At 42.1% G+C, this 26,387-nt stretch overlaps 1 protein-coding gene across 6 annotated transcripts in view; it reads left to right on the plus strand.

The window, feature by feature from the left end:
* Nucleotides 1-26,387, plus strand: part of SPATS2L (spermatogenesis associated serine rich 2 like) — a 164,406-nt gene that overhangs the window by 121,178 nt on the left and 16,841 nt on the right. For 5 of the 6 annotated variants that reach the window (XM_045847642.1, XM_045847647.1, XM_045847645.1 and 2 more), the window contains 2 exons: nucleotides 8,106-8,312; nucleotides 9,674-9,809. In XM_045847642.1, the coding sequence (XP_045703598.1) occupies nucleotides 8,106-8,312; nucleotides 9,674-9,809 (343 nt within the window). The remainder of the gene's footprint in view (nucleotides 1-8,105; nucleotides 8,313-9,673; nucleotides 9,810-26,387) is intronic. The other variant, XM_045847648.1, reaches the window with a different exon arrangement.

The raw sequence follows: 26,387 nt of genomic DNA on the forward strand, positions 1-26,387 counted from the left end.
GGTAAGTGAAGAGTGTAAGGGGTCTAGACATGGTAAGAAAAAAGTTACTATCTCCAGAAAGATTTGACAATAAAAGAAATTTGTCAAATTTTTGGACTAGGAGCGTCCCCCAATCCAAGGACTAGGAACATTTCCCAATCCAAGACTAACAATTCTGACCTCAGCAAAGAAGGTATATGACTACCAGAGAAACATGAAGCCTTATGGGGTTTGGGGGGCGTGAACTGAGCTGTTCTGTAGAAGAGACCCACCACTGCCAGAGGGTTTAGAGAGACTGGAACTGCTGAAAGCCACTGCCACAGTTGGGGCCAAAGCAGGGACCACGCATGAGAGTGGCTGCTGCTTCCTGTGATGAATCCTAATGGTAATAAGGACCAACACCTAGAAGTGTGTTCCCATCCTTATAGCCTTGCAAGAGCACTTTATTGCCCTCTCCTGACAAAGCTAACATCTGCGAGCTAGGAAGAGAAAATTGTTTATAGGGTCCTGCTCCAGTATCACAAAGAAGGGTAAAGAGAGACAATAACTTGATAACTGGCACACAATGCTTCCTCCTGCCTCCACTGTTGTCTCTGCCAGGGATGCACTTTCCACCTCTTTGCCTGTCCAGTTCATGTGATTTTTAAGTGAGCTTAGAATGTACTTTCACCCTCTTTCCCTGATGAGTTCATGTGATTTTAAGGGAGCTTAAGTGCTTTTCCCTTGGGGAATTTTTTCTTGGTATCCCTAAGTTAAGATGCTAATTGCACTTTTCAGAATACGATGTACTTTCCTGTCATAACATTTATCACAGTTGGAATTCTACATTTGTTTGTGTGGTGATTTGATTTATTTGTCTTCCCATTGGACTTCAAGTTCTGGAAAGGTGGGGACCACGTCTGTCTTTGATCACCACTGTACTTCTGGTGCCTAGAACTGGATGTAATGGGCACTCAAACAAGTCTTTTTCATGTCCTGTATTGACTTATTAGTGACAAAATATGTAGAGAAGTGTAGTTTAATTAATTTGTTAAGCTGCTATGCTGCTTTTTAAAGGTAATTATAAATTTTGTATTTCTGTTTTTAAAAGAAATTTATACTAATTGAAGAAATTTGAAATGCAGTAAGATTTAAGGAAAAATAATAGTCCTCCCTCCCAGAAACAACCACTGTTAAATTTTATTTCAGAAATTTTTAAATGTACAGATATATATGTACATATTATATTTTTTCAAATACCATATTATAGTATATAAAGTTTTATATTCTTTTTACTTAACATGACATTATAAACATAACCTCATATCATGATGTGGCCTTTAAAATAATGATTTTAATGGTTGCATTGTATTTATGAATTTGCCATATTTCTTTTAATTATTACCAAACTGTTGTCCTTGTAGATGTTTCCGTTTGCTGTTATAAACAATGCTGTACTGAACATACCTGTGTATAAATCTTTATGAACAACTTTGATTATTTCCTTGGCATATTTTTCTAGAAGTGGAATTATTGCATTCATAAGGGTATGAATATTTTTTAAGTTATTAATTTATCACTATCTAGAAAAACTATACTAATCTCATTGTTTTTTATTTGTAAAACTGATCTTTGGGAAATAGATATGTAAGATATTTAATTTTCATTTACATGTCTTCTTTTGTGAATATTTAAGAATTCTGAAGTCAAAGATCAAAGAACTACCAAAATATTATTATCAGTTATCATAAAACGTTCTCATACTCACTTAAGTACTTTTAAGAGAATGGTAACATGCTTTAAGTACACAGACATTAGGAATTTTAGACAGTTTTATAACAACAAATTATACTTTGTTTATCAAATATTTAGGTAAAACTACAATACTAAGTTAATCATTATCAGATGACATGCTTTACTGAAATTGAATGTATAAGACATTACGAAACCATCTTGACTCAATAAGTTAAAGTAATTATTTTAGAACTACTCTATATTTAATACAATTCTTTTTTTAAATTTTATTTTAATCATTGTTTAAGTACAGTTTTCTCCCTTTTACTCCCAATCCAGCCCACCCTCCCAACCCTCCCGCTTCCCTCCCATTACCACCCTCCCCCTAGTTTTTGTCCGTGTGTCCTTTAAATTTGTTCCCGTGAACCCTTCCCATTGTCCCCTGAAATTCCCTCTTCTCTCCCCTCTGGTCACTGTCAGCCTGTCCTCTATTTCAGTGTCTTTGGTTATTTTTTGCTTGTTTCTTTGTTTTGTTGTTTAGGTTCCTGTTAAAGGTGAGATCATATGGTATTTGTCTTTCACTGCCTGGCTTGTTTTGCTTAGCATAATGGTTTCCAGCTCCATCCAAGCTGTTGCAAAGGGTAGGAGCTCCTTTTTTCTTTCTGCTGCATAGAATTCCATTGTGTAAATGTACCATAGTTTTTTGATCCATTCATTTACTGATGGGCATCTAGGTTGCTTCCAGCATCTAGCTATTGTAAATTGTGCTGCTATGAACATTGGGATGCATAGGTTCTTTTGGATTGGTGTTTTAGTATTCTTAGGATAGAGCCCCAGCAGTGGAATTGCTGGGTCAAAAGGCAGATCCATTTTTAGTTTTCTGAGGAAGTTCCATACTGGCTTCCATAGTGATTGTACCAGTCTGCAGTCCCACCAACAGTGCACTAGGGACCCCTTTTCTCCACAACCTCTCCAACACTTGTTGTTTGTTGCTTTGTTTGATGGCCATTCTGACTGGTGTGAAGTGGTATCTCATTGTGGTTTTAATTTGCATCTCTCTGATAGCTAGCGATATTGAACTTCGTTTCATGTATCTTTGGATTTTCTGTATGTCCTCCTTGGAGAAGTGTCTGTTCAAGTCCTTTGCCCATTTTTTAATTGGATTCCTTGTCTTCTTAGAGTGTAGTCATGTAAGTTCTTTATATATTTTGGAGATTAAATCCTTGTCTGAGGTATTAATACAATTCTTAAAGTTAGATTTGAATTCTTTGTGTACTTCTTTCAGTCTACTTATAAGTGCATAAAGCTTTCACTAAAAAGTAAAAACTAAAGACAAAAAAAGTTTACAGAAACTTTGAAATCTGAACACATACATAGCTGTACATATATTACAAAAATCTTTGAATCCAAGTTCATATATTTCTCTCAAGAGGAAGATTTGTTTTCTTTGGTGCTGTTAATAAAAGACAACCACCACAGTTTATGTTTTGCTATGTAAAATAACTCAAGTAAAGGACAAATTCAATATGTAAGTTGATACCAAGATTTAGTCACTGGAAAATTGAAAGTCCTCAGTATTGAAGAGTTAATTATGAGAACAATAGCATGCATTACAGTTTATTATAAATGGGTATCAATTGACTGGAAAATAATTCAGCCGTGCAAATCTGTAACTTTTTTAAGAAGAAGAAAAGCACGTGTATTTCTTCATCACAAACCCCACTGAATTTTTTAATGTAGAAATCTACAATAATGAAGAAAACTAAAAGGAGGGCCTCAGTTAACAGAAGAGGGAAAGTAGATGGAGGAGGTTTGACAGATGAAGCAGAGTATAGGAAGCTATAGCATAGAATTACAATGGAGGGAGCTTTAGCCAGGAGGAGGAGGACTGTCCAGCAAAGAATGGAGAAGCTCCAGATTTAGAGTCAGAAGACAGGGTGGAGGGCAAGCTTAAGAAAAGAGGTATACCCTGACTGGTGTGGCTCACTTAAGTATCATCCCACAAACTGGAACGTTGCAGGTTCAATTCCCAGTCAGGACATATGTCTAGGTGTGGGTTCAGTCCCAGCTGGGGTGCATACGAAAGGCACCTGATTTGTTTCTCACACCAGTGTTTCTCTCCCTCTCTTTCTCCCTCCCTTCCCCTCCCTCTAAAAAAAGAGAAAGAAAAGAGGTATAAAACAGGGGAATTAAATCAAGGTATTTTAAGAAACAGTCCACTATACCCATACTATCTCTTCTACTGCAACTTGTTCCATAAGATGCCTAATATTTACCTTCAAGACAAAAAAAAAGCAGGGGAAAAGAGCAGAGCATGATCTAGGTATCTTAATGACCTACTAGAACAAAAACTATTTGAAGGAAAATAACAAAATCCAACATTTCTGAAAGTGTCATCCACAATGTTCAGTACCCAAATTTAAAAATTACTAGACATTGGGAAAAGCAAGAAATTGTGACCTATAATGAAGAGAAAAAATTAGTCATTAGAATCAAACCTATAGATCACCCAGATATTTGAGTCAGCAGACAAGAAGTATAAATATGTTTCTAAAATTTACAGAAAAAAAGGAATATAAAGGGTAAAGAGAAGGAAAATTTCAGGAGAGATAAAAATAATGAACTGGAAACCCTAGAACTAAAAAGTACAGTGTCTAAAAAAATTTAAAGAGGTCATCAGATGTACTTGACAGCAATTTGGACAACAAGGAAGAAAGGACTAGTGAACCTAAGGACAGGTCAAAAGAAATGATGCAAACTAAAGACCATAACCTTGACTGATGTGGCTCAGTGGATTGAGGGCCAGCTTGCAAACCTGAACTGAAGAACAGAGGGAAAAAGATTTTTTAAAAAGATAGAAACAAGAAGAATGAGACCAATATAATCTTACCAAAACCTGACAAAGTTATTATAAGAAAAATTACAGAATAATATTGATCATGAATAAAGAAGCAAAATTCTCAACAAGATATTTGCAAATTGAAGTAAGATATATATGATATAAAAAGCATACTTGGTCTTCATAATAATATATGATATATTATTTATAATGTATATAAATACTATGTATTATTATTATATAATATATAGTATATATTTTATATATATATATAACACCATGGCCAAATGTACTCTTTCTCAAGAATACAGCATTGGTTTAACATTTAAAAAACTAATCAATGTGACTTACTATATTAGCAAAATAAAGGAGAACAACAATATGATTATCTCAAAATGAAGCAAAATGAAATCACTTGGCAAAATAAAAACTCCTAGCAAATTAGAAATATAAGAGAACTTCCTGATAATCATGAAATATCTACAGCTAATATCATACTTAATAATAAAATATGGAATGCAATTTCTGTAGATCAAGATCGATGCCAGGATGCTTATTCTGCATTGTACTAGCATTCCTAATCATCCAATCAGGCAACATTGGAAAGGAGGAAGTCAAACTTCATTTTCATTATAGCCTATGTAGAAAACTTTAAGACATCTACAACAGAACAGAAACACTAGTAGCTACATTTAAAAAGTAAAAAGAAATGGGTAAATTAAATTGGGTAATATATTTTGTCTAATTTAATATACCTAAAATAATATCATTTTGACATGTGATCAGTATTTTTAAATTATCAAAGTTTTTTTTGTACCGAGTCTGTAAATTTTAGTGTGTATTTTATACTTACAGCATATTGAGACAAGCCACATTTCATGTGTTCAACAGTCACAGGTGGCTAGTGGGTACCTTATTAGACGGAGCTATGAATCAATGCTAAGTCAGCTACATTCTATGGAAGTTTACGAGTGGAGTCCAGAAAGGCAGAGAATTATTGGTGATTCTGGCCTGTAATGTTAGAGGAAAACTACTATAGCCAGAGGAGCATTCCCATTATTCTAATGAACCTAATTCTGTTAGAGCTGAATAACTCCCTACCAACTTTCATCTGAAAGAGCTTCAGAGTTTTACTATATTTGAAAATACATATGCAAATAGTATATCCAAGTAGTCTTTGAGAACTTCGTGTCATCCCAGTGTTCAGTGATCCCACCGATAATGAGGCAGTTTTTCAGGAACCCCCTCCAAAAAAAGACTTCTACTCAAATTTCTCAGTAAGTATATGCTGAATGAATGATGAAATGAACTGATAGCCCACATATCAGTTTTCTGATACACAAACAAAAATATTTTCAACTCTAGGTTAATGAGCCTATGCTCATTTGCATGCTTGTCTTCAGTAAAATTCTTTCGCATTCCACAGAAGAATTTTTTTCCTTAGGTCATTATTTCCATCAGGTTATCATATAAATCCCCTCATTTTTTAAGTATAAGACTAATTTACTACATCATTCACAATGCACTTTATTTTAGTTTCTCAATTTATAATATTTCATCAAGGCTGAATCTTCACTATGATATAGAGAGGGAGTGAGTTGCAACTAGCCTGTACTTAATCACTGTTTTAACAAAACATTTATAGACTCATCAGAAACCTAGTTATTCATCTTATGCAGTAGAATTTTTCCAGGTGGGCAGTGCCACCCATCCTCACCCCACAGAATGACCTGGTGGGTAGAATCCTGGGCCCACGGATGAATCAGAACCTCTGAGGTTCTCATGCACACTGAAGTTTGACCACCACAGCCTACAGTGAACTTCCACTTTGGTGTAATGAAAGCTTCCGAAGAACCTTTCTGGGTGAGGAAACTAAGTCTCGGAGATGTTAAGTGGCTTGCCCAGGGTCACCTAGCAAGTAATTACCAGAGCCCAAACACCTACTCAGGTCTTGTGGGACCAAGTACAAGGTTCTTTCTATTCCTAGTATATCTGCTAATCTTCTGGGGATTCTATTAAATGTTTCATTACTGGAGGAAATGCTGTTTTTGGTATTTAATTACTATGTTCCCTGCCTTTGTTGAACATTTCCTAGTGTACTGTAATTTCCCTTTAAGTCAATTTAAAGAGTGCTCATCATTCAGCCCATAAAACATATGCTATGCTTTCCTGATTGTAGGTATGAATGATGGATTCTAACTTACACTTCCCATACTTGAGCTAATGTTGAAAATCAAATCGACTAGGACCCAGATCGTATTCTTTTGCACCCTGTGAGTGCAGTCTCTGTAATGTTTGTGATGGTGTCAGGAAAACCGTTTTTTGTTTCTTTTTTTTCTATGAAATCTAAGTGTACTTTAATTTAATCACAATTCTACAGCTAGCTATTGAGCCAGACACAAGTACTGGGGCCTCCAAAATGAATCATATTTTAATATTTGCCTTCAAGGAAGTCATAGTCTCTCCAAGGCAAAAGCAAGGGGCAGACATGTAAGTATCGTGTTAAAACATAGCCCTCAAAGTTTTCACAAGGCACAGTGTGAGTAGAGAGAAGTGAGGCAGGTGGGTGTCTGGAAAGGGGCGGACTTTCACTGAGACGACGTTGTGCTCTGTTTGAGTGAGCACCCCAGTCAGCCAGAAAAGTGAAGTAGTTCCTACAGGGTCATCAGTACCTAGGGAAGATCAGAACGTGGGTCTCCCGCATCCAGACATGCACTTTTTCCACTACACGCAGCTTTCTCCAAGACCCTGGCTTTCAAAACCACACTGGCTTCCCTTTTTTTCTCACCCAAAGCTCTCTCTGGTAGTAAGTAAGATGTTAAGGGTGATAGATTTCCTTTTCCAGCCACTAAGGTGCCTTTTAATTCACTCCAGCAATAATAACTAAATGGGAACCTACATTTAAAAGATGCCTAGAGCAACGTGCTGCTAATTTATTGCAACATCTATTAGAGCTCCAGAGAGAATCTGACTCCCTAGATTTTAAATATAGTTGAGATATTATGATGTTGTTTTCTGATTTAATCCCTCCATAAATTTGATGAAATGATTACAGTACCTGTTGTCACTTCATTCTTGCCCAATCTCCAATCACTCTCCTGCCTTCATTAATTCAAAATAAAATACCACAAGACATTAATGGAACACTTGGAGATAGGAGGGCTACATTTTATAGCCTCAATGTGAAATCACACTTAAAGACATCTGTGCCTTTTCCGAATGAGAAAAAAACCCACCCGATCCCCCTAAGTATCTCATGGACGCCTCCTCCTAATCACTTCGGGGTGAGAAAACAAGGCTCAGAGATGTTCAGTGGCTTGCCCGGGGTCACCGTGTAGTAATGACCAGAGCCCAAACACCCACGTTTTGGCTCCAAGTACTAGGAAGGCTCTTTCTATTTCTAGTACATCCTCAAATCTGCTGGGGATTCTTTTGAAACAGTTTCTGGACTGTTTGTGATGAAAGGCGTAACCGCCCACATGTAAACAAAAGAAAACCTTGCCATCCTCCATCCCTTTGTCATCCGTGTTGTTAGTTTATCACTTCACAGTCATTATTTGGTGTTTTCTTACAGAAGGCAACAGACCACTGCAACAGAAACTACCCTTAGATGGCAACCCCAAACCTATACACGGGACACCAGAGAGGTCAGAGGGCCTGCAGTGGTCCGCCGAGCAGCCTTGTAACCCCAGCAAGCCTAAGGCAAAAACATCTCCTGTTAATTCCAATGCCCCTGCAGCTCATCTTGAAATAAAGCCAGATGAGTTGGCAAAGAAAAGAGGTAAAGTGATTTCTTTTGCACAAATGATTCAACGTATTTTGCACACAGAAAAGGGCCAGAATGGCAGAACTTTCCAAAAGATGCTGCGAGTTGAAGAGAGATACACAGGAAATTGCGTTTCCTTCCTTGACCCGCAGAGATTGAAAGGCAGATGTGATCCCTCCCACATTAATCAAAGGTCTTGAATGTTTAAATGGAATTCTATCCCCTTTCTCTGCCTCTCTGAGACCATGCTTCTCTTTGTAGTCATGGATAAATGTGCACCACACATATTTTCTACCCTAATGTTTTCTAAAACAAATTTTAATGCAGGAGCCCTTTTTGAAACGTGAATGCTGAATGTTTCCCTGATAGACAAGTTCTGAACTTTCACGGAACAAACACGACTCTGAGGGCTGGAATGTCTTCAGATACAATCTTTCTGATGTGAATGCAGTTCTGTGTTAGAACTTTCAGGCCACATAACACTGAGGGAGGGTTTTATATTTGGCACACCATCTTTTCATTATTTTGCAAGCTTTGATATACATTAACATAACTGGCATTAAAAATGAAAGGGGTTAAGTCACTTCCTTTCTGATTTCCAGAAGATTAAATAATATTCTTCTCATTCAGCCTGAGTTACAACTGATTTCCTTGGCTCCGGTTTGATACACTTTCTCACTTATCTTGAGGGAGATTTCTTTCTTCTAAGAATCATGCCCTTGTTGGAATAAATACAGTTTGCCGATTTGCTTTGCACTATCTGTAAACCCTGGTGACAGTTTCAGGAAATCAGGGTAGATTGGCACCCGCGGAGCTGCTTTAAGTGCTGCTGCTATAATTACAGGCCTGGCTCGGGACTGCTGGGGCCAGCGCCAGCGTACCTGGCACCGCCGCTCCGTCCTCTCCAGCTCATTTGTACCTCTCCCAATCTCTAAGTCGTTTTCCTCTTCCAAAAAAGCCCTGCTGGCTTTTACCCACGCAGAGTGGTGTTTACAGTGAGAGCCAGCAGCACACATGGTCTTTAGACATACCACATTCTAAGAAACTGCAGTTTGCGATAGAGCATATGATCAGAGCCTGTTTTCCAAACAGCAGAGGAGACACGTGTGCCCAGAAGGGCCCAGCCAGAGGACCCACTGCTGAAGTCACAGCCGTCCCAGGGGCCATGCAAACCACCCACTCTGGATTTTTAAAACGCTGGGCTGTAAACATCCTCTTGATGAAAAATTTTTTTTTCACTGAAAAACAAAAACAAATCTCTCTTTTTATTGGGGAGGGGTGTGCGTTGGTTGGACTTTGTTGTTATTGTTCAGCTCACAAATATAAAGTGGTCAAATTTAAAAAAAACACATTATTTTTCTTGACCTTAATTTTAGGCCCAAACATTGAGAAATCGGTGAAGGATTTGCAGCGCTGCACTGTGTCTCTCACTAGATACCGCGTCATGATCAAGGAGGAAGTAGACAGCTCGGTGAAGAAGATCAAAGCTGCCTTTGCCGAACTGCACAACTGGTGAGTGAATCCACCTGGAAACCGTAAATTGATGGCATTCGAGCCATTTCTATAAGTCAAAGCATCCCATGGAAAAAGTTGTTTATTTAATATATTAACATCACAGAACAGCCCTTCAGCGGGGTTTTTTAAGCCCTGCAGGCAGAGGCACAAATCTTGGGAATAAAAAAGAAGAGAACGTGTTCGAATAAAAAGAAACTTGCTACACATAATTCATTGGTGTTTGAAGTTGGCCCAAAAGCATACAAATGATGCAGCACACGACAAAGAACAAAACCTCCACAAATGATGCTTTTGACAAATCTCTGGAAGGCCAATGTCACGCATGCTACTAAGAAAAAATATTTTCCCACCTTGTCATTATAAAAGAAAAACTCCCTTAACCAAACTCCAAAACATCTTACATAAGCTTAGTGATAGCCCCGTTCTTGGGATTTTTAGGACTGGAATTGAGAAAAGGTGCACTGGTGTGGTTTTGCTCCTGCCCAGCCCCGCGCTGATTTTGATGGAAGACATTTCTGTGAGCCCTGCACACTGGCTCACGTCCACAGTCGGAAGGAAACATCTGCTAGGAAAGGTGAAGTTTTTATCAGAGCAGAAAAATGTTCTCAGTGTATCAATCAAAACTCTTTCAGTTGGGTTTCAGTGACAGAAACCCAAGGTCCGCTAGTCAAAGACAGAAGAGAATTTATTGGCTGATATACATGAAAACACCAGAAGATTCCTTTAGGCAAATTTGGTTCTAAGCCAAAATTATGTTATCAGGATTCAGTTCCTCTTTCTCCCCGCTTTTTTTCCTTCATGCCTTCTCTCTTTTCCTCAGTGTCTCCTGCAGTCTCCTGGTTCTGCTTTTCCTTGGCTTCATTCTTAGGCACGATCTCTCCTTGCAGCAGCAAACCCCCTGGCAGCTCCATGCTCCCATAATCCTTAGCTCCAGTCACCTGAGAGACAGCTTGCTTTGCAGCAGTTCTAACAAAAGTCCAAGGGCCAATTCCCACAGGCTGGGTTGGGCCATGTATCTGTCCCTAAACCCGTCACTCCAACTAGAGGGACAGTCTTCCCACTAGCCTGGTGGAGTCCTCTGCCTACCGCAGAGTTAGTGGAGGGTAAGCCCCTCCTGAACCCCATGAACTGAGAATTGGTGAGCTCTGGTTCCCAGAGAAGAATAAGGGCGCTAAAACGAAAATTACAGGATGAAGAAAACGTATCCGCAGTGCCCAGGTTCGCACAGCACATTCCCTGTATCTCACTGGCATCTGATTCTAGAATATGGTCACAGCCTCTGTGTATTTTTCCTACTCTAAGCCCCTTTTTGGACACTGATAGATATATGCTTTTTAGTTAATTGTTGAGTTGTGTAAAACTAAGGATTACACTTAACACTAATGTAATCTAAAATTCTGGAACTTTAAACCCTCTGCTACCTATAATAAAAGATTCTATGGGTGTATAAGACACCCTTAAATGAAATCCATGCCCTTCAGTTATCACTCAGGGAGGAATCACTTACCCTTCTCCCAGTCACAGCATCTGGCCCATCACGGACCTCTTCTCTGTTTGATCAGATTACAGGCTAACTAATTGTTCAAAGCAAACTCCAAGAGTATGTTTGAAATTGTTAGAGAAGGTAAAAATACTGTACAAATAAAAAACGTTACTCATATTTTTATTGGCTTTTAAATTTCATAGCCATATGACTTTTCCAATCTCTCCTTAAGTTACCGCAATATACATACATATAATACACTCAAACTCCAGGCCTGTTCTGTAGAGCCAAAGTCAGCAAACTTTATGTGTAAAAGGCGAGCTAGTAAATATTGTAAACTTTATGGGCTATAAGGTCTCTCCAACAGCTCAGCTCTGCTGTTGTGGCACAAAAGCAGCCAGAGATAATGCAAACAGGCAACAGGCCAGATTTGGCTCGTGGGGGTCGTAGTTGGCCAGCCTCTGTCTGGAGGCTTTAGTTAGCTGCTCAGAGAAGACCTCTCTGTCTTATCCTTTTGTGTAGCTTTTTAGAATAAACTCTTCCTCTGAGGCTTCTATTATACCTTCCATCTGAGTGACTCACACGCTAATAGACAAAGTGTAGCAATGACCTCAAATTACCTCTCTCCTCCAGCTGCTGTGTGTACTTTTTTTTTACTTTATTTCCTTAGTAAAATGAACATCACGTGGGTCACGGGACACTCTGAGATTTATAACAGATTCTTTGACTGTTTCACTCCTCAAGAGCTAAAAGCGTGGGGCCAGGAAAGTCAGCACCCAGGGAAGTTGTATATCTTTTCTCTGCTTGTAATTCACATTGTTTTATACTGGTGGGAAGGCTCACTTCTGAATGCACTCTGCCAAGCAATACTGCTGTCCAAAAGTCACCTACTTGACAAAACGGCACTTCTCATCCAGACTGGAGAAGAAAGAATTTAGATCAGCCATTTTCTGTGTGCTGTTTCCTGCTCTAACCCTTAATAAAAAGGATCCCAAAATAATAACATAAATGTTAACTTAAAAATGAAACCAAAGTATTCTTTAGTCAACTACTCACATGCATGCCTGCCAAATGGTAAAACATTGACTCTGTTCCAAATAAGGCCGCAGCCCAGCCAACATGATATACTTGAATTAAGCCTCCTTTTCGTTTTCTGAGGGATGAATTTTAGGGATTTGGTGTTTTTGAAAAATAGCAGGTCACAGAACTGAATAAAACAGCTTAAATTTTTTTGAAAATTAAGCTTTTCTATTGGCAGTGAAATCACAAACAACAGGCATTAGAATTTTGAATGCAGCACCATTGATTCAATACAATCGAAACCTGAGGATCACATTGTAAGACATAGCCAGAGCTGGAGAACATAGGACAAGTCCTCTGGAGAGGCCAGGCAGGTGCTGTTTCTGAGACGTACGGAGACTCAGCAGTGCACAAGTGACATTGCACTCCCAGTTCTCCCGCTCTCCTGCCTTCGGGCCGCCCCCCTTCTCTCACCAAAGCTTTCAACAGGTGTGCGTCTAATTTAGAAATGCACAGAAACTCTTGGGTGAGAAACTCTAAACATTCATCTCATTACCAAAGGGCCAGCTTCAAGAGGTGAATCCTGCCTGACTTAATTTCTCCCAAAATACTGCTGAAACTCACGGGAGTGATGATTTTGTGAGGCTGGGAGGAGGCCCTTGTCTGCATGTGCTGAGCACCCAGTGAGCACACAACTGAGTAAAAAGAACCAAATGCATATCCTTCCCAGTCTGGTTGTGAACAATGCTTCACTCAATCCAGTTAGCGAAGAAAACCATTAAGTTGCTAAATTATAATATCCAAGTTGGCATTTAACCTGCATATAGATACTCAGGGCTACATGACCCTTGCATGGATCATTGTTATTTTCCCAGAAAGCACTGGGGATTTGAGAGGAGAGCAAAGACGGCAGAGCGCTCTCACAATACGTCCTAACAGAAAATAAATTTTGCAACATGAGCATCTGTGTGAAAAGTCCCATCAGGAACTAACGTGAAGCAGCTGGTTTCTTTTCTATACAATTGGCCCCAACCGCAACTGGAAAACATTCGCTCTTTGGAATTATAGCTGCCAGATTTAATTGCTTTGTGTGCAAACTAGTCTAGCTTCTCATCACAAATATGTGTTTGTGCATGTCCAAGTTGATGGTGAAGGCTTAAAATGAACAATAAAACATTGAATTCAAAAAAACATTGAGGAAGGAGAGTGATACTTGATAGTTCTTCCATATGCCAGGGGAGGAAGGATTCCAAAACGGAGCTGTAAAGATTGTTAAGGTGCTATTGGTGGTGTGGTATCTAATTAAAAGCACTCACTCCCATGGAACATGGAGGATGGTAATGAGCCAATAGAGTGTGTGTGGGGGTTGGGTAACAGGGTCACAGGGAATGGGGACTGGAAGGGACCATATGTTTAGGCTGCTTCGGGTTCAAATAGGAAAGGGAAGTCAAAGCATCCCTTCTGCATAAAGGGGCCAGAAATGTTCCTATACCTCATGCTTATTTTTTCCTGAAGCGGTGCCAGGTCTGGCTCAAGGAGAACTGGGAAGTAGGTCAGGAGTCCCAGCTCCCCTGGCCCTAAGCCCTTGCCCACCTTCCCCCTCCCTCAAAGCGAAAGCAGTTTGAACCTCCCGCTGCCCCCTCGGTACTGGGGACTCCTCACCATGGCGCCACACACTACAAGAGAGGATCCCGAAGTGGGTCCCCAGTCACCTCCCCTTTTCTTTTTAACCGTGAAGACTCTTTTTTGTGTGACCGATAACTTCCTTTTCTTGACCGTGTGTGGTCCCTCCCAAAGCGACACATTTGCATGTTAACAAATGTTCACCAAACTGTTGAGTCTCTCCACCAACCGAAAGAATAACTAAAAATGAGCCTTTCAGAATGCAGAAAAAGCTATTTTGAGATGAGTCTATCTTCTTTCGGCCTCCCCCAAGTCCCACTACCAAAGGGGCCTGCCATCCGCTACAGAAACCCGAAGGTAGCCAAGCAAAACCACACTCGGGCCCCCTGGTGGTCCGCAGGTCGGCCCACACACAGGCCAGTGCCATCACTGTGATCTTTTAGTCACTGTGTCCTTTTTCTGAGCTGTGTGCTGGAGAAGGCCTCCCCAGGAGGAAGCTGCCACTGGAGCTGCGGCCTTCAGAACAAGCTCTGCAACAGCCTGGCCCTCATTCCCAGTTTGCTGCTCCTCGGGTGCCCGAGTTACAACAACCTCTTGGAACACACAGCCTTGGAACTACTTCGGTTTGAGTCCAAATAAGGCCATTTTTCTTTCGTTGCAGGTTTATCACATAGCAGGAATCTTTTCTAATTGGTTGTTTCCCCCACGTGCCCCAAACTTCTTGGTGAATACCTGGCTCTCCACGCGATGCTTAGAGCCTGGTATTTCCACGCTCCATAGGGTTTTTATTTTTCCTCTTTGTGACTAACAGTGACTGAAAGATGATGCCTATGAATTAATATTTACTTATTTCCATACCAAAGCGTGTGTGTATACACTATAATTAAACACTCTTAGGGCTTCGTGGTCATCCTTTGCTGAGATGCCATCCCCAGAGTTGCTGATGTCACTGGTCTGAAGTGGACACACAGATTTTTTTCTTTAAAGATCCCCAGGTGATTTTTTTTGTGTGCATCTGTGGCTGAAACTCCCTGGTTGAGAGTCCTGCAAAGGAAGAATATGTCTTAGGCCAGAACAATGCTCTCAACGGGATGAATTTGCTCCTGCGTGAGATGGAATGTCTGGAAATATCTGTGGTTGTCGCAATTGACAACTCATAGATAACGTTGAGGCATGCTACTAAGTATTCTGGAATGCGCAGCACAGTCCTCCCGACACCTTACTCGTACCTACCACAAAGGAGCATCTGTCCCAGGACGTCGATAAAGCTGAGGAAGCCTGAACATGGAACGTGAGAGAAGGACCGCATGTCCCCCTTCACCATTCAGTTGGACCTGGTGGCTCTGCATTTTCTGCTGTAGCTGAAGGACAAGACTCCCCCCTCGGCCACCCCCTCCCCAGGCTGCCCTCCGCAGGTACCGCTGCAGACACGAGACAGGAAATTTCCTCTCCAATCATTTACATACCCAAAGAACAGAACCATAGCGTCTTGTCATTTTAGATCAGTGAAGTAGGAGAACTTTTTTTCCATTTGCCTGAAATGTAAACCTTCTAGCTACACATTTTAAAGGTCAGATTACATTTTTGTCTTCTTACGACCGGAAAAACAATTGTATTGAAGTGTAGAGAAAATTGAGGGCTTTGCTTTTTTTTTTTTTGGTCTATTTTTCATTATAGAATTCAACTCAGTCCTTAGGAGAAAATGAAAATTTAAGAACTGACGCTTGTAGCTAATGATAGGCAGTCACTTTCATTAACCATTCTGTCTCTACCTGAGTCTTTTTCTCAGTTTGCAATAAGACCAGACAGTGCAGTCGGGACTGGGATTAGGGTGAAGATCCAAAGCATGTAAAGATAAATACAGTATTCCTGTCTTGGGGATTACTGTTTCTCTTTGGCTTCAGCCAGGCAGCAGTGTTCTTGGTGTTCCCGGGCGCCCATGGCATGTGTCTGATTACCCTAACGGTGACAGTGGCATCCTCAGGGGTGCCAGCCCTGGTGCTCTGTAAATTGAATGAAGACAGGTCTTTCTGCATATCTTATGCATCAGTAGTGGTTAAACAAATACTTGTTAACTATTTAATTGCCTCTTAATTAGGGGAGTCATTGGATTTGTAGCACTGTATATACTTTGATAGATGAATGGAGGAAAGATAAATATTAGTTGAAACAGGTCCTGGAACCAGGTCTGTGTCACTGAAAAGATGCTGTGACAACAAGCAAACTTGGAAAATGTTGACATAAGTGTGAATAATGAGTAGAGATTCTGTTCAGAAACTGTGTGGCTGAAACCGTAAGCTTCCCTGGTATCCCCACAAGCATCGAGAGTGTCTGAGATAGTGTGTTGTCCAGTAATAAAATGATGCTTTTCTCTGTACCATTCGGCAAAGGATCTTGGCGATGGGGTTGCTAGCAGAAGAGCTGGTGCTGGGAACTTTTTTAGCCACCTACCCCTGTTGTGTAATAATTTTACAAAGCCTTCAGTTCCCTATTCAAATATCAGCAATGTGTTAAACAATTGCCAGACTTTGCCAACTCCTTAGACCAAGCATGTAGTGAAGATAAAATCAAGAGTTCACATTGTATTTTTTATGTTTTTTTAAAAAGAAATTTAATAAAAGGTCTCTATGTCCTTCTGCTCTGGGAATGAATATAATCTTCCCATTGGTCAAAACCTGTGCAAACAAGACTTACTTTCTCATCAAGGGATTTTCCTAAGTGTGCACCCGCTTGTGGCTTGTACAAAGCACTGTCCAACGGAAGTCAAACAAACCTGTTCCTTCTCCCCACACCCGGTGCTCGCGATTATGCCAGCATATTAAAAGAATGCACAGTACAGAAATGAACATACACCTGCAAAGGATATCCAGAGACAATAATAGGAGAGGCTAATAAATATACGGGCCTCAAGAGGGCCATATGTGTGGTTTTTTTGTTGCCGTCCTAGCTGACAAATGGCCCAAAATAACTCCATTTCCTCACTCTGAGCCAGTCCAATAAACAGAAATAAGCTCCAGGATTCATTCTGAAATTGTAAAAAGGGTAAATACCATATACCATGGAGAAACTCAAGGTTCCCGTGACTTTGTGGCTGAGGCAAGTCCCCACGGTACAGTGTATTTCAAATCGTGCCTCGTTTGTGAATGTGTCATTCTAAATGGGTGTAGCTCGCTCTTTGGAGGTGAAAGCTTCTCTTTTTCTATTTTCTTCTCTCCCAAGGTTTTCCTTTGTGTTAGATGTTTCCCCAGGGCCACTGCAAGGACTGAGTGAATCAGTCGACCTGAAGGAAGAACAGGTTGATAAATACACAAAAAATACAGAACTAGCCTTTTCACTTTTGCTATAGTCCCCAGGAAACCGGCATAAATAGCACCTTGTAGTAAGGGCCTTCCTGAGCCACACGTGTGATTACCTCCATACATTATGCCAGTCACACACTCAGTATGGGAAGTTGGCTCTCCGTTCATCATGGCCTTCTTTGCAGAATAATAGACCCACCATCAAAGATGGAGAGCAAGGGAGTTGATTCTAATTTCAGCATGAAATCAGAAAAGATTTCTGAATCTTTTCTGAACATGCTCCTGAATAAGAATTGTTAGTTTCATTATAGAATATAAAAATAAAGAGGAATTAAGCAAAATTGTCCTATCTTTACAATCCCAGAGTATGTATTATTTGTATTTTTTTAACTTATGGTGTAATCCATTTTCACTGAAAAATAAGACAGGTTTATTCTTGTATATTAGTATAAACATAAAATGCATTATAATTTCACAATTTCTGAATGGATCTTGGAGTTTATTTGTTTATAAGATGGGCACAGAGTAGACTAAGGTGTCATTTGGGGCAATTTGTAGCTAGAACAGCAACAAATCATATAAAAGACACTATAAAACACCTGAAGTTACCATAATAAAGTTCCTTATATGTGTGTTATATTATCTTTTCAGTGACTATAAACTTTTGGTTCTTAGTAGGCCATATTCTAATAAAACTCACATTTTCAAGGTTTATGAACCGCTTAATTGGAGGCATGGGGTGTAGAGTTAAACACTAAGGTTTAAATCTCATCTCCACATGTTCTAGCTCTGAAGATGACTGAGGTTCCTCTACTCAGCTACAACACAGGTGCTGCCATCACGTCCTAGGGGGTTTGTGAAGATTCGAGTACAAGATATGCATTTCTTAGGTTATTCTACAAAAACTCTAGCCTGCCCCATGATAGAAGTTCAATCTAGGTTGGTTCTCTTCTCCCTATAAGCATTTAGTAAATTTCTTTCCCTCTATACCAAGACACGAGAAAGACATTACCCTGCCTGCCTCTCTGTTTAGTCAGCAGGCCATGGATCCCAGCTATGAGATAGAAATATAAATTTGTCCTCACAACTTTTTGCTATTTACTGCTCAACGAAGAGAGAAGGCAAAAGGACCCCAATATTCAATGACCACAGCTGCCACCAGATCAGCCCTCCTTCCCCTTGCGTGTCTCCCCCTGCCTTCTCTCCACCTTCTCTTCCCCTTCCTTCCTTCATCCATCCATCCAGCAGGTGAATGGATGTGTGACATTCCTATGCTTCTCAAATTCTGGAATGTACAGGGAGTATCGGGGCCCCCGTTCAAAGAGACCCTGATTCTGTGAGTGTGGGGCCCAGGAATCTGCCATCAGTGAGCACAGTGGGTACCAGTGTAAACGGTCAGAGGACCACACTGGAAGAACATTGCTGAAATTACTGAGGGGTAAAAGATGATCTCTTTTCTTAAAAAAAAAAATCCAAGTCTAGCAGAAGCAGACAAACAGGCTGTACAATGATGCACAGGGCAAAAACCACAGCAGAGCTGTGCGCGGAGGAGGGCGAATCAACAGGGGCTGTTAACCCCGTACCTTAAGTGGTATCTTTGTGCTGAGAGGCAATTACCACCTACAGACAGAAGTTTGCTTTCTTTTCCATAGCTGTAGTTTTAGCTTTTTGTTTTTCAAGGGGATGGTAGTAAATGACATAATTTTTGTAGCTATGGAAACTGAATACATTTAAGTGACTTTCCTTGACTAGTGTATCTATGGAAAAAACACTAAGAAATAATTAGCAAAGATGAATTATATTATTAAGCAAAATCACATTTAAAGTTCTAAATGGGGGTATATAAGGAATATAGATTTTTCTGTTGAACATGTGATGTTGTGGAATTTATAGAATTTACGGGATTTTGCAACTCTGATGTCATATGAAAGATTCTAAGGAGGAAAGGGAATTCCTGTGTTTGTTTTTTCAATTAACCATGTCTTCACTGAAGAACTCCAGGACGTTATAAGTGTTGGGAGTTTGTCTTTGTGCTAAATCTACCCATGTCTCATTCCAGAAATGTACCTCGGACAGTGTGATGAAATATTCATTAACTATCATTTAAATCATTGTAGGATTCTAATGGAAAATGTGCAGACCAACAGGTGTTAACTGTTACAGATTATAACACCTGTGATAAAACAAACAGAGCTGAAACAGGCCCAGCCTGACTGGCAGACTGAGTGCAGTTGTCATATTCACGGACAGCGAAGGGGCTTTCACTGCACTTTGTGTGAGGAGTCCATGCTCAGACACACCAGCTGCATTCTCTCCCTGACAGTCCTGATCACTAGGCACCTTTTCGCTGGGTCATGTCCCAACCCCAAGCAACATGCTGTCAGTATGCATGTTGGGTTTTGTGCGTTTGCCAAGTATCACTGTGGAATTCAAGAAATAGTTAGATCACTTTGTCACCACTGCTGCACTCAGAAAAAAAGAATTGGGGGCGGGGGGGGTGGGGCGCGGGTGCAAGTTGTTGTAAAACCTAAATGTAAAAATGAACAGAATAGAAGGTGACAGATTCAGGAATCTCAATTAAAAAGAAAAAAAACAGCCCTGGCTGCCGTAGCTCAGTGGATTGAGTGCAGGCTGCGAACCAAAGTGTCGCAGGTTCGATTCCCAGCCAGGGTACGTGCCTGGGTTGCAGGCCATGACCCCCAGCAACCGCACATTGATGTTTCATTCTCTCTCTCTCTCTCTCTCTCTCTCTCTCTCTCTCTATCTCCCTCCCTTCCCTCTCTAAAAATAAATAAATAAAATCTTAAAAAAAAAAGAAAAAAGAAAAAAAACATAGCCAAGTACTTGATAATGAGCCTGGAGTTAAATTGACAACAGTGAAGTGGGGTCGGATATGAGGCCCATTTCCGGGGACTTAATCATGTGGGAAAGTGAAGGACAAGTAGTCATGGGAACTGGGTGAAGGGTGATACCAGTGAGCAGCATGTGGGTATAGGAGAGAGGGGAGAATTGAGAGGTAGGGGAGGAAAAATAATTTTCCTCTACCCTTCTGAGTTCTTGGCTGAGACACCCCTCTAATGAAAGACAGATTAACCAAGAAAAACAAACAGAAGTTTATTAACATGTATACCTCATGTATACATGGGAGATACCCGAGGAAAAATGAGGAACTCGAAGAAGTGGTTTAAAATTCATGCTTAAATGCCATCTCAACAGAGCAAGGGAAGGGGGCGTGTAGGCCTATCATGGGAAATTAAATGGTTTTCAGGGAAGACAAATGGAACCTTAGAGCAACAGGGCGGTGTGAGAGTTTTTGACAAACTGTCCGGGGACAGTGTCGACTCCTTGTCTTCTCTTCTGTGACCGAGTCACCCATCTTTCCTGGTGGATGAAACCGTTGGAGGTGGGATGAGAATTTATGACAACTGAGTTCCTTTGGGGGAATCTGTTTTTTAGCAGATAAGGGGAATGCAGAGAAAGCCTCTTTGCTGTTTTTCAAATGCCTGTAGTCAACATACCAAAGTGCCATATTTTAGGGTGGCATATTCTGCTACCCTTTAGATAGCGAAACAGAAAGAGGACCGCGGATAGGCAGCAGTGCAAGAGCAGGGGCACCGTGTGCAGGCACCTGTTGTAAGTGTTGGGGCTGCCAGTCCTCCTGACCTAGGAATCTAGAACCACACACAGTCTTGCTGCATTCATGCCTGAGAACTGGGTCAGCTGAAACCCCTGACAGGTTTTACCCTGAGCCCAAAAAATTCGAGTAATGACTTGAGGAGCTGGGCGGAAATGGTACCTGTGGTGCTGTACACCCTGAATGTGTGCAGGGAGTTTTCTGCCCTCCACCTGGTGGGTGAAATCCTTGCACCCCAGGGAAGGGACATAGGCACCTCAATTTGTGGGCAGTACAGGCAACCTCTTCCATCGGTGCCACCTCCTCCGCTCAAGGCCCACACCGTGGCCACTGGGTGCTCCAAGGCTGCCAGGAGCCCAGCTGGCCTCCCCTGGGCATTCTCAGTTGTTACAACTGACGCAGTAGTGAGGAGCAGAACCCACTGTGGGGGGAATGTGTGAAACATGAGTGAAACTGAAATTCTTTATACAGGAATTCTTGATTTACAGCTTATCACTCCTTTGTGTGCTTTACGTAAAATGTCGAGGCCAGAAAGGCTGAAACATCACCTTAGCATTCCTCAGGCTCCTTTCTCCCCAGCAGTTTCCACATTCTCTTTCCTATTAAGAGGCGGGAGGGGCAGGAGCCTCTCCTCCAGCCTCTTCATCCTGTGGAGGCTCTGCCTCCTGCCAGAGGCGCTCTGCTCGCTCCTTTCTGCCTGGCAGTGGAGGCGTTAAGGAAACCCCAACTGAAGCACTTCCTCCACAGGAAGGTTCTGAAGCCAAACTGTCTGGGATCAAAATTGTGAGGATTTCTCCTACCGCAGTCTGCTTGAGGCAAACTCCTTGAGAGGGTAGGAGGCCTAGTTTTAACTCTTCAACATCTGACTCTGGCTGCCGACGCAGGTTGATTTCTTTAAATCCCCTTTGAAATCCTGCTTTCATTCCTCAATATCCAGCGGCCGGCCCTGGTCTCCAGCTTATCAGCCGCCGACAGCCCTGCCGCAGCCCCTATCGCGGCATCTTCCTTTAGGAAGAGCAGACTCTTGCCTCGGCTCCTCCCGGCTTCCTCAGGAAGCCGTTCTGTCCCTCAGCGTCTTAGTCTCCCACAGTGAAGGAGAGTCTTTCACAGACAGAGCAGAAGGTGATAGATCTCTTCCTGCTGAAGTGGCTCTCTGATTCCTTTTGTTATTGTTATTATTAGTCCTCTACAGAAAGGAATCAAGACAGGAGAAACATTTTTATAAAATGACACTTTATTTCCGTGATTAACTGTATAATAAACCATTATGGCTCTGCCATGGTAATCTCCCTCTCCTTACACCTTACTGCTTTGACAATAAAAGCTTTTTTATGGCAACAGAATAAAATTTTACTGTCCAGGCAGTTTAGATAAAATGAGAAGATGTGTTTTTGGAAGGAGAAAGGGCACGTCCGACACCTGTGGGGTCAGCACGGGTCGGGCGTGAGCTCAGAGCAAGTGGAGCCCGCCCGCTGTGTGTGAAGTCTGGTGGGCCCCGGGGGGCTTCCTTCAGCCACTGCGAGAACTCCGAGTGGGCCGTGGAGGCCAGCTAAGGAGTGCCGTGTTTCTGTCGGGCACAGGTGATCACTGGTGAAAAGCAAAAATGTTCAGAACTTGGAATTGCAGATGACTTAGTCGAGGGAAAGTACACATTTCAATAATTTATTACCGCCTCGATTTGCAAACAGAATCATTAACTACCTGTTTTGATTCGAAGCCAAACCCTGTGTGGTTTGGTGAATACTGTTGCACTTTTATTCATAAGCTTATGTCTCAAATGATTAGATTCCATCAGGGGCAAAAATTATATAAATTTTCACATACAGATGATTTATATGCAAGCGCTACAATATACCAATTAAGAAGAAGTTTCATTATCGATATGCCATAGGAAAATGAATATGTTTTCTTTCCTTACATTCATCACTATCAAGCAGTCTTTGCTGAACAGCCCACAATGGTCTAAGATCATAAAGTTAAACAGAAGTTTCTGAAAACTCAGAGCTTCCCTGGGGATGTAATGATTAAGCAGAGACCAGAAGGGATACTCAGAGTTAATGAGATGAAGAAACGCAGGGTTGGGAAGGAGCGGTGTCTTCCAGTAGAGGGAACAGCATGTGCCAAGGCCCTGTGGTGAGTAGAGAGCAGAGCGCATACACTCTGGGGTGTTGTGAAGCTTAACTGAGATTACCCAGTAAGGCACTGGTGCGCTGTTTAATGTGCCCTGCACACAGCAAGCACTCAGGCTGTGTCAGCTGTGATCAGCCCTCATTCTGAGGCAGCTTAGGGCTTGTACACCCTACCCAGGTTTACCTGGAAAGCAAGCAGGCGACCTTTCTTCTCCCCCTGTGGGAATGTGGTTCATGACACTGTGATTTTTCTGTGACTCGTCAACTCTCTGATGTCATTCCTCTCGAAGGCCCTCCCTCCAGCCCTCCAAACCTGGTGACTCCGTCCCCCGGCTGGCCCTGCACTCTGTCCTTACCCAGCCCACAGAGCTGTTTTTCAGCGTGCATCTCGGTCCCAGTTCCTCTGAGGAGATTCAGTAGGACTTGCAAATGGCACTGATGAAATTCCTCATGTAGCTGGATGTGACACCAGGCCCTGTGGACATCTGGAAGGGTTTAGACACGGTCTTTCTTCTTGGACTCTTCCTTCGGTCTGGCACTCAGTCTGATGAGACGCTGGCTCCTCGCCGTGTGACGGCCCGCCGGGGGATAGGCTGGCCTCCGCTGCTTCGTCCTCTGCACCCACTTCCCACGGCTGTCCTTCCCTTCCACAGTCCTGCTGCCTCGAAAGCAAACATCCCAGAAAACCCTCAGGTGCTCCTTTTTGAGATTGTTGAGGGAGGTTCAGGGGGAGAAGTCTCGGGCCAGCAGCCGATCCTGGTTTGCATTCCGATCGTGGGTTGGGTACAGGGCGCTGACTCAGCAGAGATTCTCTGGCTCGCCTTTATCTGCAGTCCTACAGAGCAGTGCTTAAATTACTAAGACTCTTGAGGACAATGTTTTGTTGAAATACCCAGAGGAATAGAAACATGGTTTGATGCCAACACCACAGGCTTTTTCACATCCTCAAGTGGGCATTAAGCAGATTAACAATTTATTGTGTATAACCTTCATTCCTCCATTTGCTAGCCCAGAAGGCCAGACCTGACCATTGTGTGAACAGCCAGCTTCGTGTAATATGTGTTAGACCTGGGGATACATATTATACCCCAGATGTCCATCTTGTGAGCACTCTGGGCATATAATTGTGTCAACAAATTTAATCAACAAAAGCCTGCCATGATTTTGTAGCTGGTAAAGAAATTAGCAAAGGCCCCTTCCTACACCCTTCTTCCCACCCAACACACACACAGGCCACAGGGTCCCATCCGCCAGGGTCTATGGCCTTGTTTGGGGACCAAGGGGGTAGGGGGACTTTGCCAGGCTGTCCCGGCACTCTCACTGCAGTCTGCGCCACCCCTCACACCCCTGGAAGTCTAAAGGTACCCAGTCTTGTATCACGTGAATGCATTCTCATAAGCTGTGTACTTGACTTGCTCTCAAAACCTGGGGACTAATAGAAGCCTTCTGGTTGGTTGAGGATAGGGGAGCCCTAATTTCTTCTTCTCGCCGTCCTCGTTTTCTTCCCTTTTCCATTTCTCACTATTTTCCCAGTAATTTTCCCAGTAAAGGCAGATCCTCTCACCTTCTTTCTCTCAGTTCTCCCGAAGAGAATGGAGGCTCCACAAAGATGGTAGGATATTTTTTTAACCACAGCTGTATTCCCAGCCCCACTGCCCTCGCCTGGCACGTGGCAGGCACTCAGCAAATATTTGTTCACTGGATGAATGTTCTGTCAGTTTCCACCTGTGTGTACTGCTCTCTGTGGCATATTCCTGTCCAGCCATCCCAACCCTGTGCAGCCCTGCTGCACACCGTTGGGGAAGAGGATGGAGGACAAGTCTTACATGACCTGTAACTCATAAGTCAGCTGAAGTCTTCCAGCCCCTGAAGCCCCAAAGAAGTCATCTGGGACTCCTGGTCCATGCCCTGTGGAAATAAAAAGCCCTCCTGCAGATTTGCGCCAGTTCTGGGGGTGGGGTGGGACCTACTCCCACACTCACTCTGCCCTCAGGCTGTGGCCTCTTCCCGTCTGCTGAGCCTTGCACTGATGTGGACATACAACCAAGCCACTTCCTCAGTGTCTGTAAGTGTGCACCAAGCAGAGTACACCTTACAGTGGCACCTGAGACCTTGTGCGTCTGGGACGTGCTTCTGCCCACCTCCACCCCACTGTGAGTGATTTCTCCCAGATCTTCCGAGTACACAGCCCCCAGCCTCCTTGCTGACTTTGCTCTTTCTCTCGTCTCTCCTCCCTTCTATAGGGGAAAAATTCAAACCATTTTCTCAGGCAGAATAGCTTAACCATGCTGTTGGAATGTGGGCTCCTGACTCTGGCGCTCTAGGCACTCACCTTATCTCCTTCCTCACTTACGGACCAGCCTTGTTTCCCTGAACTAACATGGAATTGCCCTCGCTAAGAGAGTTGTTAAAAACAAAAAATCACTTGGCCTCAGTGGTGGCTGCATTTGTGAACTTGACAGAGAAGCTAAATGTACCTCATAATCACAGGGACACCAGCCTGTTGATCCAATTCAACATTTCATATAATTAACAAATATATACTGGTTTCTGAATAGAAGGTCTCTGGAAAGAAACACAAGAAGCTGATAACGGTGGAGACCTCCAAGGAGAACTAAGTAAGTTGGAACAGAGATGAGATAAAGACTTCCTTCTCACCACACACCTTTATTAATCACATACTTCCTACATTAAAATACATTGACATCATGCCTATATAATGTCAATAAGTAAGGTTCTGGTAACCTGATCTGCTGGTTACACAGAAGTTATCCTGTCCGGTGACCTTAAGCCATATGCGTCATGGAAATAGCTGGTGTCTAAGCTTGATGGGTTTGGCTTAGAGCCCAGTTCTGGAGAATTTGCCATTCACTGTTCACGTCAGTTCTTTCCATTAGGATTTCCAGGTTGCAAAGAGCTGAGGTCCTCAGCACACAGTCCTTCCACCTGAAGTGTTGAGGCTGCATCATCTGGTCTAGGATCCCCAACACTCCTACAGATATACCCCAGGAACTGCTTCTTACCTTGACGAATACATAAAAGAGGAAACCAGTTTTCAACACACTTTAAATTGTAGGCACACATCTGTTGGAAGGTTAGAAAGCACATCTGATGGAACAGTCTGCACAGGAGTAAGGACAGTAAGTGCAGTGTATTCAAGTGCATTAAGTATGAATTCGTAATTAAACTGTACACACAAGCAAAAAATCTCATTGACTGCTTTTGGAGAATGCTAAGGCACCAACTATCATTGTGAAACCGGATAAATAAAAGGAGAGAAGCAAATATTTATCCTGCCTTATCTATACAAACTTTACTTCATGATAACCCAGATAGTTAATAATGGAAAGTTTCTCTTTGTGGAAAATTTCCGGTAACTAAATGAAG

The sequence above is a fragment of the Phyllostomus hastatus genome, unplaced genomic scaffold, assembly GCF_019186645.2.
Source record: "Phyllostomus hastatus isolate PE091 unplaced genomic scaffold, TTU_PhHast_1.1 phas_contig_57, whole genome shotgun sequence".
Lineage (NCBI taxonomy): Eukaryota > Metazoa > Chordata > Mammalia > Chiroptera > Phyllostomidae > Phyllostomus > Phyllostomus hastatus.